This window comes from Chrysochloris asiatica, unplaced genomic scaffold (genome assembly GCF_000296735.1).
Source record: "Chrysochloris asiatica unplaced genomic scaffold, ChrAsi1.0 scaffold00042, whole genome shotgun sequence".
Lineage (NCBI taxonomy): Eukaryota > Metazoa > Chordata > Mammalia > Afrosoricida > Chrysochloridae > Chrysochloris > Chrysochloris asiatica.
The window spans coordinates 18,716,563-18,732,495 of NW_006408560.1; the positions used below are offsets into that span (position 1 = coordinate 18,716,563).

The window sequence follows — 15,933 nt, forward strand, 5'->3', positions numbered from 1 at the left end:
CATGGCAATGAAATGATATATGATATGATGAATGTAAAACTAATGTTCTCCCATGTAAACTATCACATAATTCACAATAAAACATTAAAAAAAAAAGATAAGGACTATAGGGAGGTTTCTTTAACACCTTAAAATGACTCTTTTGCAGTATCAACAGTGTGGGCAGAGGTGTGCAGATGTACGCTGTCATGAAAGATCACAATGTTCTTGGATGGCAGTCCTCTGTAGTTAAGCTTTTCATTGAGCATCTCACTGTAAGGAGCACTGTTGATTGTTGAACCCTTTTCCTGATAGCATTCCAATACTGCCTATTTCTCAATTTTGGAGAAGACTACAAAAACCAAGGCATTCTTTGGGCGGAGTCTCAAATAGTGTAGTGGTTACGATTCGGCCTGTGAACCGCAAGGTCAGCAGTTCGAAACTACCAGCTTTTCTGCAGGAGAAAGTTGAGGCTTTCTTGTCTCATAAAGATTAACAGCCTCAGAAACCCTGTACAGGGTCGCTATGGGTCAGAACCGACTTGACAGCACATAACAACAACAACAACAGTGTTGTCCTAAGGCACAAAAGTTACTACCTAGCACATTTCATTCTGGAACCAGCCACAGGGTTGTCTCATAGTCCATAGGCCCTGTTGTTGTTATGTTCTGTGGAGCCAGTTCCAACTCATAGCGACCCTGTACAGCTATGTTTTTGAGGCCGTAAATCTTTACAGAAGCAGAAAGTCTCATCTTTATCCCACAGAACAGCTGGTAGTTTCAAACTGCTGACCATGAGATTAGCAGCCCAATTCATAACCACTACGCTACCATAGGCCCTATGGTAGTTCATTCATAACCACAAAGTGAAATAAAACTTCTGAGAATCGATGACACATCAAAATTTGGGAACTGAAATGCTGTATATGTGTATCAAATACACGTATATTCAGATTTTAAATTTTATAGTAATAAGTGAGTTCAAGACTCTATTTTAGTGAGCACATGTTCCTGTAGTTGACAGGTTTGGTACAAAAAATTAGCTGTACACTTCATCCTATAGTTGATATGAAACTTGATAAACATTTTTTTAATAAGATAAAAGATATGTAGACATTAACAGAAATGTAATCAGTTTTGTGAGAGTAGGATGAAATAATTGCTTGATTTTAGCATTTATATCAGTTGTTGTTGTTAAGTGCCATTAAGTTGGTTCTGACCCATAGCGACCCTGTATAGGGTTTCCAAGGAGCGCGTGGTGAGTTTGAACCACCAACCTTGTGTTTCAAACTGACCTGTCGTCTAGTGCTTATCCTACAGCACCACAACAGGACTCTTCAAACAGTGAATCTTGAAGGAATGAGATCAAACTTTGAGAATTTGTGGACTAATGAGTAAACAGATAATTAGGTAGCAAGAAGATTGCTAGTTCAGGAGAATGCACCCCCCAAATGTTGGCAGTTGCTGTCCATATTCCAGGATATGAATAAACAATATATTTTATGATTAGCAGCTTTATTCTGGGGGCTAGATTTTATATGTATGAACCCTAAATTGAGCATTTATTATGTGGTGCTCTTTAAACTTCAGTGTTTCTATTAAATGCAGATATTGATAGCATCTTTTTCATTGTGGAAATGAATGAAATGCCAGATGTAAATTATTTCATAGAGTTTCTGGCATGTACTAAATCAAACCAAAAGAAAACTAAAAATAATTGCTATGAGTCCATTCTAACTCATAGTGATCCCACACATTACAGAATAGAACTGCACTCCTTAGGGTTTTCATGGTTACGACCCTTGGGAAGCAGATCACAAGAATTTTCTTCTGAGGCATCTCTGACTGGGTTCCAACCACCAACAGCTGTTGTGTGCTTACCCATGCCTGTACAAAGGACTCAATGATAAGTTGTTATATTATTCGACTCTCCACTCCATTTTTCTAAGTTGGTAAATAAATAGCTGTACATTGATTGACAATTTAAGAAAACACTGTGGCAGTGGGGCTAGTACTGTGTCTCCCTGCCACAAAATTCCAGGTGTGGTACTATAGGATCAGCACTGGACTGCAAACCACAAGGTCAGCAGTTCAAACTCACCAGTTGTTCCTTGGAAACCCTATACAGGAGTCAGTACTGACTTGCGGACACTTAACAATAACAACAACATATAGAAGTGGGGAAGCAGTCGAGATAAGCACTGGACTGCTACCCACAAGGTTGATAGTTCAAGCCCCCAGGTACTCCATGGGAGAAAGATTAAGCTTTCTGCCCCCATAAAAATTTACAGCCTCAGAAATCATATACAGGGTCACTAAAAGTAGAACCAGTTCCACAGTACCTAACAACAACAATAAAACACATAGAGGTGGCATGGGGAATGGACAAAAGGAGTAATATCAAACTCCAATTCAGAGTCACTCTGAATATTATCTCCAGAGAAGGAGGCAGACCAATTTTCAATTGATGAGTTAACCAGATATAATACAAATAATCATTTCCTTCTCCTTTTTTGGTTTCAAGCTTATTTTAAGGCCTTAGGTCTCTCCAACCTAGTCGACACCTGGGGACACAGAGGAGATGCAGGCTCCTATGAGAAATCCTGTCCTGCTATGGATATCCTTGCTGCTCTTCTGTGAGTAGAGATTCAGTTACCCTTCTTGGAGGGTGGAAAATAGGTTTCAAGTGTGGTCAGGGTGGGAACTTTGGCAGTTTTAGTGGTGACATTTTCCAGGATATGCGTAAATCATGGGAATTCTGCAGCGGAGGCAGGCTAAAAGCCGAGTAAGCTGGGCTGAGCAACACCTAAGGGAGAAGTCAAACTGACAGTCTGTCTCCTTCCAATCACTTGAGCAGAGTGCAAGATTCTTACCATAGGAGAGATGGGAGATGAAAGAGGAAAGCTCATTTTCTCCTTGGGTCAGATTACTGAGAATACTGGCCCCTACAATTTCAGGGAAATGGACTTTGTCCCACATCCAAATGTCAGCCTTCAGGTGTCCTAGAAGGCTAGGAATAAATGTTAACCTATCTTCTCTGGACTTTTTTGCAGCTTCAACTGGCGTGCTAGCAGGTAAGTATGCCATCCTTGGTTCCTCAATGTGTCTGGGCATTGCTCTCCTCTAGCTTACTGCTTCCTCTCCTCCCATCATCTCTGTTTTCTTTTGTTTGTGCTGTTGCATTCACAAGCAGATGTTGCTTGTCTTACAGAGCCACACCAGGACTGGTTTCTAATGGTTATCTAGTGGTTTCCTAATAGTTTTCTGATGATATCCTCTCTGACCAACCTGCATCCCAAGCCTTGCCTTTTCTCTTTCCCTCCATTTGAAATCTTCACACATACTATTTCATTGTCTGAAGTCACCCTCTCAGACATATCTGTTGCATATCTAAATGTCTCAGTTGCTCTCCCAGGCATTTTCACATAGTATCATTCAATTGTCATGATAATTCTAGGAGACAGGAATTCTTATTTTATAATTGCAAATGCTAAAACTGAGAAAGATTAAGTGATTTTCTGGAGATGATACAGATAACAAGGGATAAGATACAAAATATGTACCTTGTACACAAGTCTAATTCTCTTCTGTAATTCCTTTATCATTTCTTCTTCATCATTATCTAGTGACTTTCCTGGCCTTTATGAAAATCTTCATATTTCTTTGATACTTTAAGCCACTAAAGACTGATACTCTTAGTATGTTTCACTGCCCTCTAGTATTATATACATGTTGTACCCCACATACACCTAGTTGTAGTCCCGGTGTGGTGCTATATGATAAGTACTGGACTGCTAATTGCAAGGCTGATGGTTCAAACTCACCAACTGCCCCTTGGAAACCCTCGACAGGGTTTCTATGAGTTGGAATCAACTCCATGGCACTTTACAACAACATGCATCTCATTGTAAAAATGCACAACTGGGAGATAACTCATCTGCCATCTTGTATTATACATTTAATTCATTTAGTGTTCACTCGTTCATCCACTCAGTAAGCACTTAATGAACATTTACCATTGTGTTGGGCAGTGGTTGCCTCTTTCTAAAAAGAGATTGATGTCCTGATTTTACAGATACCGTAATCAATTTTTTTTTAATTAGAATCAATTGTTCTAAATCCCACAATAAATTGCTTTGTTTGTTTGGTTTAAAATATTCTGCATTTGTGTCCTATCTTTCATCTAGATTGGGAGCTCCTTGGAACCACAACATTGTGTTCCTTTTTCCTTTAATCCTTTTCCTGAGAATCAGGAAAGAGTCCTATCAACAGCACTACAAGGTTTGACCAAACATTGATTGTCTGGCTACAGATACGCTTGCTTTTTGATCCTGGACAGTGTTCAATAATTTTGACCCTCTTTATCTCTTTCCAAGGAACCCTGGTAATACAGCAATTAATGCCATTGGCTGCTAACTAAAAGATTAGCAGTTCAAACAGACCAGATGTTCCACTGAAGAAAGATGTGGTAGTTTGCTTCTGGAAAAAAATTTGCAATCTTGGAGACCCTATAGGGCAGCTTTACTCTGTCCTATAGGATCACAACGAGTCAAAATCGACTTGATTGCAGTGGGTTTGATTTTGGTATATCTCTTTCTATACTTTAATCTCTTTGAAGCCACCCAGAAGCCTAACATTTCACTGATTCCCCCATGGAACACAATATTTAGAGAAGAGAATGTGACACTTATATGTACTGGGAACAACTCCCTTGAAGCCAACTCCATTAAGTGGTTCCTCAATGACACCATTTTATCAACGACGACTTTGAATTTGGACATCGTGAATGCCAACTCCAATAACAGTGGGAAATACACATGTCAGAGCATAGAAAGTGAAGTGAGCAAACCTGTGTGGCTGAAAGTCTTCAGTGGTAAGTCTCAGGGCTATGGGAATCAAATTTCTCCCATGGGAAGAATGATCCATCTGAAAATGGGGTAGGAAATAGGTTGTTCTAAGGTTTAGGGACACCAGGATGGAACTCAGTGTCTTTCATTCAAGACCCATCCATCTTTTTTTTTCTACCCTTACTCATTCTTCCAGGAGCTCTGGTGGCAAAGTGATTACGAGTCGGGCTGCTGACCTCAAGGCCAGCAGTTTGAAACTACTAACCGTTCCACAGGAAAAAGATGAGGCTTTCTCTCCCATTACGATTTACAGCCTTGGAAACCCTATTCAGGATCATTATGAGTCAGAACCGAGTTCACAACATATCACCACCATAAACATAGAATAGATTTTGCATTTCTTTGGAGTAGATCCTCTAGAAGTCTTCAAGAATTACTCTTACATAAAACACACTTGCACAAACTTTCCACATTTCCACTCAGATTTTCTTTTTCTTCAATTACTTCAATGGTTTTAGTAAACAGAACCAAGGCCTTATTTTGTGGCTGGTTTTTTTAAAACAGAACCAAGGTCTTATTTTGTGGCTTTGAGAAGGTTCTGAATCAGAGAAACCTTATGCACAATGGAGTCCTGTTGTGGTGTTGCAAGATAATTCACTAGCACAAGCCCACCAGCTGTTCAAACCCACCAGCGGCTCCTTGGAGACTCTGTACAGGGTTGCTATGAGTCGGAATGGACTTAACACTTAACTACAATGTACAACAAAACAAAGCACTGTCCATTCCGGTATCAATCTCACAATTCTTGTTACAGTTGAGTCCACTATTTCTGCCAATCCATCTTGTTGGGTGAGGGGATGCCTTCCTCTTTTTCACTGACTTTCCATTTTACCAAACATGAAGTCCTTCTCCATGAACTGGTCCATCCTGATGTCCAGAGTAGGAGCGACAGTGTGTTACTGTCCTGACTTCTAAAGAGCATTTTGACTGCACTGCATCCAACACAGATTTGTTTGTTGTTCTGGCAATCCATGGTACTTTTAATATTCTTCTCCAACACCATGATCCAAATGCAATAGTTCATCTACTGTCTTCCTCATTCATTGTCCAATTTTCACATGCATGTAAGGCAATTGAAAGTACCATGACTTGGATCAAACTACTGTCTTTGCTCTTAAACACTTTTAAGAGATCTTTTGCGTCAATTTGCCTAAGGCAATACATAATATTGTTTCTTTATTGTTGCTTACATGAGTATTTGACAACTTCAATCTTTCCACCATTTATCCTGATGTTATTTATTGGTCCAGTTGTGAGGATTTTTGTTTTCTTAACATTGAAGTACAATTCACACTGAAGGCTGTAGTCTTTGATTTTAAGTCCTCTTCATTTTCAGCAAGCTAGATTGTATCATCTGCATATGACTGGTTGTTAATGAATCTTCCTCAAATCCTGATGCCATATTCTTCTTCATGTAATTCCACTTCTCAGATTACTTGCTATCAGCATACAGATTGAATACATGTGGTAAGAGGATATAACCCTGGCATACACCTTTCCTGATTTCACGCCATTCTGTATCCACTTGTTTTAACAACTGTATCTTGGTCTAGGTACAGTTTCCTCATGAATACAACTAAATGTTCTGGAATACCCATTCTTCACAATAGTACCCAGAGTTTGTCATGATCCACACTGTCAAAAGTGTTTGCATAGTCAATAAAGCACAATGTTCAATTCATAACTGACCTTTTGCAGGCAAAGATTTTTTGAGCACCTATTTACTTCTAGGTCCTCTGTTTGACATTCAGGATAAAATGTTTAAAAAAAATAAATAAAGACATGCTCTCTACCTTCCTGGAACATACAGCCAAATTGAATACATAATGACACAAAGAGTGAATTAAATTGTTGTACTTGTTCTGAGGGAGCTCTGATTGTGTTATGAGTAAGTGCACAGCTGTTAACTAAAGATTAGTGGTTTGACCTCACCAACAACCCTATGGGAGAAAAGATCCAGTTATCTGTTCCTGTAAATATTGCAGCCTAGACAATTCTATGGGACAAGTCTACTCTGTCCTTTGCATCACTATGAGCCAGAAACAACTTAATGGCACACAATAACATGTCGTGAGGAACTTCTGAACAAACTATAACTAATAGTAGAACTAAGAAGCCCCTATAAGCTGAGAGAAAACAAAATAGAAAATATTCTATCCTAAAAATTCCCTGGCAGATTAGATTTATTTCATTCTTAGTGCTCTAATAAGCAACAGTAGATATGAAGGAAATTCTGGTTTCAATAGATGGGCTGAGTAGAAAGATTGTTGTTGTGTTGTGATATGCCGTGGAGTTGGTTCCGACTCACAGCAACCCTGTACAGGGTTTCCGAGGCTGTAAATCTTTACAGGAGCAGAAAGTCTCATCTTTCTCCCATGGAACAGCTAGTAGTTTCGAACTGATGACCCTGAGGTTAGCAGCCTGATTTGTAAGCACTACACTGCCAGAGCTCCTTGAGTAGAAAGTTTTAGAAAGTCTTTATGCCTACAGACTGATTTTTCAGGAGGAAGTAGGATTTATCAATATAAAAGTTAGGTTCTAAATGTTATTTAGTCTTTCCTTTTTTTATTGACATCTCCATCCAAGAAACTGGTTACATTAATCTTTGGCTTCAGGTACACACTCTTGCATGATACTCTTTTTTTTGTCTAGCAATGTATCTATTAATTTACTGCAAAATAAATAACATAGTGATTTTTTTCAGACTGGCTGCTCCTTCAAGTCTCTGCCGAAGAAGTGACAGTGGGTATGCCCTTAGAAATCAGGTGCCACAGTTGGAAGAATTTGGATGCCTACAAAGTGATCTACTACAAGGATGGCAAAGCCTTTAAGTACTGGTATGAGAATCATAACATCTCCATTCAAAAGGCCTCACTGGAAGACAACGGCACCTATCATTGTGAGGGATTTATTCAGAAGTTACATTATGTCTCTAAGTCCCTCGCAGTTTTTGTAAAAGGTGAGTTGGTAAAAGAAGAAAGAGTCCATAGTATGAGAAGGAAGAGAAAGCAAAGTTTAGAGTTGGACAACTGCAATATCTTGGAAAGGATATGTCCCTTAATCCCTGTTTTAGATTCTTTACTTGTTAAATGGCAATAATTACATGTAATCACACTGTGGAATTTTCATGAACATTAAATGGGATAATATTTGTAAGATAGCTTTGTAGACTATTAAGGACTACCCAAGTATAACAGAGTGGATTGATATTTTGTTCTCAATGTCAGCTGTTTCTCCTGAAGAAAACACTTACATTTACCAAATTAAAAAGGTGTTTCAAAGTTTAAAAAATATATATTGTGAAGAGATTAAAGAGTCCATCCCAACCTTGGAGGACTGGGAAAGTAAATCAGTAAATCAGCAAACTGGATTCCTGTGTATTAGGGGGATGAGAAATATGGAATGATGAAGAGAGGGCAGGCAGTTGGACTGCCTTCATGGCTTATGAGGTAAATTGCTCTTTCTGAACTTTGTGTGACAAAAGACGTGTCTTAGGTTGGGTTCTGTAGAGAAGCATAACCTTAACCATCACAAGAAGGAACCTTTTAATATTTGCTTTCAAGGAAGAAATAAGACTTCTTACATGACAGACCTTACTCATACTAATGTCTATTATAATATAGACATTAATAATATAGACTTCTGTTAGAAATCAGAATTAAGTTCTAATGGCACTTTTCTGTTAACTAATTGGAGGTCTTGGACCTATTTAATTGTCTCTGGCTTTTCGGTATCCTCATACGTAAGATCAAGAGTATGGTCTAAATTGCATTAAGATCATTTGGAAACTTAAAAAATATATATTGATGCCCATGTCTCATCCCTAGAGATTCTGTTTTAATTAGTTTAGAGGAGTCAATATTTTAAAAAGCTGTTCTGGGCAATAGTTATATGCAGCCAGTTTTAAGAACCATTGGTCTAGTTGATTTATAATTGATTTCTAGCTGGGGCTCTGTAATTCTAGAACTATCACAAAACCAAAAATTTCTAAGTAGAATAACCCACATAAAAAAACCCAAACCCACTGCCATCAAGTGGATTCTGACTCACAGCGACTCTGTGTAGGATTTCAGAGACTGTGAATCTTTACATGAGAAGACAGTCTCAGCTTTTTCATTTGGAGCAGATGGTGAGTTCGAAACATCAATATTTCAGTTAATACCCCAACACAAAACTCACAGCACCACCAGGACTTCTTAATAGAATAATCACAAAATAGTTGATTTTGGAGACAACTTAAGGATGATTGAATCCAAGACATTCATTGTAAGCTACCAGTATGCAAGAAATGATGAGTGATTAACTAAGATGCAAGGCATTGGCAATTCCCTGCCCTTTCTTTACCGTTTTACCATCCCATAAATCATACAAAGAGTCTTCAAAAATTTCATGAAAAAAAAATGGCGTTAGAAATTATGGAACTTGTCCACAAACTTTTTGAATCTCCCTTGAATGTGAATGTTAACATATCAGTCCAAGAAAGGTTTCATCTTTTCTATGACTATCCACATTGGACATACAGGCTAAAGGGACTATAAAACAGGTATTATAAGAAGATACTCAGAGGTCCCCAAAAATCCAGGAAGCACATACTGAGGGATGCAATCTCATGAGTGTTTTCTATCTGTCATAGTATGCTAGATGATGGAGGGTCATGCTGGGTGCTCATGTAGGGAGGATAAAACCCTGAGCATAATTTTTTCTATTCCTAATATGTATTATGCTTCTTGTTGCAACTATAGATAAAAAAATTGACAACTACTGGCTGCTATGTTTTATCCCATTGCTGGTGGGGATCCTGTTTATTGTGGACACAGGATTGTTTATCTTGACCAAGTGGCAATTCAAATTGTTCTTGAAGATGAAGAGGACCAAAAGAGGCAACAAACATCTGAAACCACAACCTAATCCAGATCCCAAAGAAGATTGATGCCACCACACAAGAGACATTTACATCAACAGTTTCTTTCTGGCACAAACAATTTGTTTCCAGCATCAATCATTGCTTCTCCTTTCTTGATTCTGAAGGTCTCATTTCAAAACCTCTACATATACTTCATGCACAAGTCGGCAGTTCAAGCTCACCAGTTGCTCCTTGGAAACACTATACAGGCAGAGTTGCTATGAATCAGAACTGACTTGACAGTACTTAACAACAACATATACTAAAGCATATAGATCTTTACACAGGACTGCTTTCCACAAGCTCTTCCTACTCCTAGTTGATATTTATACTATGAGAAAAGGTTTTATATTACTCTTGGAGTAGAGAAAAGAATAGATAGGGATAGAAATAATGAGAGGCAACAAAGCAGGCAAACAATATTTGTAAAGCTCAACTGTCTCTTAGTCCTGAATATTTTGTTTGGTGAGCATTCTTCAGCTCCTTTTAGTTCCAGGTATAGAATGCCTATTTCCCTTCTTTTTAACCCAAGGATTCTCCCTAATGTCTAATAATTAGATTAAAAGTGCAGTCAAACCAAAGGAAAAGAGACAATTCCTGTCCATTTGTTCTCTAGCTCACAATTTTCAAGTTTTGCTTCCACACCTATATCCCTAATTCTATCTGTGCTCTTTGAAAAATCTTAAAAATCCAGAAATGAGCCATGTTATAAAGTAGCATTGTTAAATACAGCTCACAACAGACATAGAGATATTTGTGCTGAAAACTTCACAGAACTGCTTCATTAAGCCAACTAAAAATGGTTAAGCTTCCTGTAATAGTAAGTGTATAATAAATGGTTGAACAAACAGGAGAATAAATAGATTCATGTATTAGCATCTGTAAAATAAAAGTACAATTTGAAGAAAATAAATGAATCCATGTAACATGATATTTCTAAGCACTCAAAGCTTGCTAGCTTCTCTTTTGATTGTTAGAGACAAGAACCTTGAAATTCTAGATTCACAATATCTTCTTTTGACCATTGTAAGTATGATTTTCTTAGGAGAGATTTTCTAGGTTATTATTTAACATAGTTCACGTCCATCTTCCCTTGTATGTATCTTCATCCCAACCTAGAAATTCAAGCTTCTCATTGGCTGTTTGACAGGGACAAGTTGCTTGCCAGTATCTGAAATTCAATTTCTTCTTTATAAAAAAAAGATTTTGGACTAAGTGGTGTCGAAGATCTCTTTGAATCTGGACATTTTGTCATTTAATTACTTGGAAACCCAGTTCCTATATGATTATCTAGACACAAGAGCACAGAATGCATTCCTTGTAAAGCTCCTGTGTGAATTTTTTCTTCATTTTCTTCTTTCACTTTTCTTATGTTAGTATCTGTATTCGAGGTTTGTCTCAGATCTGAAATTAAAATGTGTTCTTTATTTTCATACATCTACTGTCCCAGAGGGAATTCAAAACATAGGGTTAGATCTTAAATATCTTGTGGGTCCCCAAATCATGGCCTTTGTAAATGTCTTTTTACTGTAATATATGCAAAGTACTTGTATCTATGCCAAAAAGAGAATACGTATGTTAAACAGGTGTTTGAATTTAGATAATTCACTCAAGTCTCACACTTGGGGCCTCTTTGTTACCTTCTATATCTTGTCAAATTAACTAGGCTAATCCCTACAGAAAAATCTGCTGTTCCATAGTTGCTGCTCCAAAAAGGCTACCACAAATTTTCATGAATTCTCAATAGATAGGGGTTGGATATTTGAAAATCAAGTTAGTAGTTGCCTATTGGTAGCCAATGGAAGATACATTCTCTTGGTTATTTCCATAGTGGAGATGCAGACAAAATATCCATACCTTGTCAACACATTGAGGAAATGAGTATTCACTTGTTCCCTTTTCTCATTAAATGGGTGGTGGTGGTGGTGGTTATGTGCTGTGGAGTCAGTTCTGACTCATAGTGACCTTGCACAGGGTTTCGGAGGCTGTAAATGTTTACAGGAGCCGAAAGCCTCATCTTTCTCCCACAGAACAGCTGGTAGTTTTGAACTGCTGATCTTGAGGTAAGCAGTCTGATTCATAAACACTATGCTACCAGAGCTCCTTAAATGAGAAATAATGGCAACAAGAACATCTCCTTGAACCCAGAGATGCCTTGAGGATGACAAAGGCACATGGATGATTTCACAGTATGACACTGTCTCTTGTCCACCTCTGGACAGTCATGTACCAAGCCCAAGTCCCCATCTGATATGTTATAAAACTCCACAGCATCGTCACCCTGAGCCATTCACTCTATAAATATGGCAGGATCACTGTCAAGTTCACTTGCTTATATTACTTATAGAACCCATACTTTTCCTTTCTTGTAAATTAGAATGACACATGCCCACTTTCAGTCTTTCCTGTTTTGAAATGTCACTGAGAGTGGTCAGTCACCTCACTGTGAACTAGAAATTAAACTGAAATTGCTTATAAAGATTTTTTTTAAATAAAGGGATAACTTCATATCAGTTTTGAGAAATTTTCAAATTTTTATGTTTTTTACTAAGTTAAGGAGCCCTGGTAGCATATTGATTACGAGTTGGGCTGCTAACCTCAAGGACAGTTATTTCGTGGGAGAAAGATGAGGCTTTCTGCTCCTGTAAAAACAAAAACCAAAAAACAAAAAAACCTATTCAGTGTCACTATGACACGGAATCGACTCCATGGCCCCACCACAACCACCATCACTAAGTTTCAAGAAGAAGATAATACTGCATTTCTGCCAACTAAATTGAGCTATTGTAAATAGAGCTCAATTAATACTATGAAATGAAATTTTTTAAAGTTAAAATATTGAGGTATTTAGCTTAACATGTAAAGAATTTGGAAGTCATAACTCTCATCCTTACAGTGAGAAAAGCTAAATAAACTGAAAATCAACAGTTCTTCTTGGATCCATCAGAGAATTGAGGTCACAGGCAAAATTTCACCCAATAAACTGAGGAGACAGGGACATGCAGAGAATCACAAATGGCCAAGTGCAGAAAACAGTGCTGGTGTGAATGCAAAATGATAAAGCCATTTTGAAAAACAATTTGACAGTTTCTTACAAGGCTCAACATAGATTATCATACAATCATGCTCTAGACATTTACCCCAATGAGTTAAAAGTGTATATCTAGATAAAAACATTTGCGTATATGCTTATATTTCCTTTATTCATAATTATCAAAACTTAGAAGCAACCAAATTTCCTTCTATAGGTGAACTGCTAAAAAAAATTGTGATAAACCCTCACAGTGGGATATTATTACATGATAAAAAGAAATGAGTTATCAGATCACAAAGAGACACAGAGTAGCTTTAAATATTTACTATTCATTGAAAGAGGAGTCCAGATGTGGTGCTGTAGGATAATGCATTGAATCATAAGGTTAGTTGGAACAACAAGGTTGGTGGTTCAAACTTACCAGCCACTCCTTGAAAACAATATACTGCAGCACTGTGAGTAGGAACCAACTCGACAGCATTTAACAACAACATCCATGGAAAGAAGTCAGTTTGAAAAGCTACATACTGAATGATTCCAACTATATGACATTTTGGGAAAGGTAAAACTATACAGACAAAATCAATGACTACCAGGAGTTTAGAGGGGAAAAGGGCTAAGGTGAACAGGTGGAGAACAGGGCATTATTAGAAACTATTCTGTATGATGGAGAGCGCATGATAGAATTTTACAAGACCAATGAATTCTTTATTGCAAATACCTTTTTTAAACAACATAAAAGATGACTATACACATGGACCTCACCAGATGGAAAACACAGTAATCAAATTGACTATATTGGTGGAAAGAGACTATGAAAAAGCTCCATATCACCAGCCAAAACCAGGCCAAGGGCAGATTGTGGAACAGACCATCAGTTGCTTATATGCAAATTCAGGCTGAAGTTGAAGAAAATTTAAATAAGTCCATGACAGTTAAAATACAACCTTGAATATATGCCACCTGAATTTAAAATCATCTCAAGAACAGATTTGTTGCATTAGACTCTAAAGACTGATGACAAGAAGAGTTGTGGATGAAATCAAGAACATCATACAGGAAGAAAGCCAAAGGTTATTAAGAAGGCAAGAAATAAGGAAAAGAATAAAATGGATATCAGAATAGACTTTGAAACATGCTCTCCAGAGTAGAGATGCTAAAGCAAATGGCAGAAGTGAGGAGGTACAAGAGCTGAACTGAAAATTTCAAAGGTCAGTTAGAAGAGACAAAGTCAAATATACAGAAATGTGCAAAGACTTGGAGTTAGAAAACCAAAAAAGAATACGCACAGCTATTCTTAAGGTGAAGGAACCGAAGAAAAAAAATCAAGCCTTAATTTGTGGTGTTGAAGGATTCTCTGGGCAAAATATTGAATGATGCAGAAAACATCAAAGAAGATGGAAGGAATACACAGAGTCACTGTACCAAAAAGAAATGGTCAATGTTCAACCATTTCAAGAGGTAGCATATGATCAAAAGCCAATAATCCTGAAGGAAGAAGTCCATGGTGCATTGGAGGCATGGCAAAGAACAGGGCACCAAGAACAGATGAAATACAATTGAAATCTTTCAACAAACCAATATGGCACTGGAGGCACTCACTCATCTATGCCAAGAAGTGTGGAAGACAACTACATGGCCACATGACTGGAAGAGGTACATATTTGTGCCCAGACCAAAGAGTGGTGACCCAACAGAATGTAGAAATCATCAGACAATATCATTGATATCCCATGCGAGTAAAGTTTTACTAAAGATTATACAAAAATGGCTGAAAACATTGATTGACAGAGAGAGACCTTCCGAGGTTCAAGTCAGATTCAGAATAGGATGTGGAACAAGGGATATCATTGTTGATGTCAGATGGATCATAGCTGAAAGCAGAGAATAGCAGAAAGATGTTTACCTGTGCTTTATTGACTAGGCAAAGGCTTTCAATTGTGTGGATCATGGCAAACTATGGACAACATTACAAAAATGAATATTTCAGAAAACTTAACTGTACTCATGAGGAATCTGTACATAGACACAGATGCAGTGTTCAAACAGAACAAGGGAACAATGAATGGTTTAAAATCAGGAATGTGTGTCCCTGGGTTGTGTTCTTTCACCATAATTATCCAATCTGTATGCTGAGCAAATAATTCAAGAAACTGGATTATATGAAGCAAAGTATGGCTTCAGGATTGGAGGAAGACTAATTAACAACCTATGATATGCAGGTGATACAACCTTGCTTGATGAAAGAGAAGAGGACTTAAAATACTTACTGATGAAGATCAAAGACCACAATCTTCTGCATGGGTTGCATCTCAATGCAAAGAAAATAAATATCCTTGCCACTGGACCAGTAAACAACATCCATATAAATGGAGTAAAGATTGAAGTTGTTAAAGGTTTTATTTTGCTCAGATCAGCCATCAATACTCATGGAAACAGCAGTCAAGAAATCAAATGATGTATTGCACTAGGTAAATTTGCTGTACAAGATCTCTTTGAAGTGTTGAAGAGAAAAGATTTGTGTTTGAAGTCTAAAGTTCACCTGACTCAATCCATAGTATTTTCAATAATCTCATATGCATGTGAAAGTTGGACAATGAATAAGGAATAGAATTGATGCATTTGAGTTATGGTGTTGGAGGGGAACATTAAAAGTACCATAGACTGACAAAAGAATGAAAAAAATCTGTGTTGGAAGTACAGCCAGAGTGCTCCTTAGAACCAGGATGGCCAGATTTCATCTCTCATACTTTGTAAATATTATCAGGAAGGACCAATCCCTAGAGAAGGATATCATGTTTGGTAAAGTGGAACATCAGAGTAAAAGAGGAAGACTTCCAATGAAATGGATTGGCACAGTGGCAGCAGTAATGAACTCATGCGTAGCAAGGATGGTGAGATTGGCCAAGACCAAGCAATGTTTCATTCTGTTTTACATACAGTTGCTATGAGTCTGTACAAACTTGATGGCACCTAACAACAACAACAATTCTGTATGATGCTCTAATGATTGATACATGGTTTTATACATTAATTCATATCCATTGAATTAATCCAAAGAATGAACCCTAATGTAAACTATGGTTTTTAGTGAATAATGTTGTTGTTGTT

General features: G+C 37.6%; 1 protein-coding gene across 1 annotated transcript in view; it reads left to right on the forward strand.

The window, feature by feature from the left end:
* FCER1A (Fc fragment of IgE, high affinity I, receptor for; alpha polypeptide) overlaps nt 1-9,815 on the forward strand; it is a 96,241-nt gene extending 86,426 nt beyond the window's left edge. Inside the window, exons 2-5 of the mRNA XM_006861753.1 lie at nt 3,032-3,052; nt 4,597-4,851; nt 7,590-7,844; nt 9,628-9,815. Coding sequence (XP_006861815.1) covers nt 3,032-3,052; nt 4,597-4,851; nt 7,590-7,844; nt 9,628-9,815 — 719 coding nt within the window. The remainder of the gene's footprint in view (nt 1-3,031; nt 3,053-4,596; nt 4,852-7,589; nt 7,845-9,627) is intronic.
* Nucleotides 9,816-15,933: the final 6,118 nt, after the last annotated feature.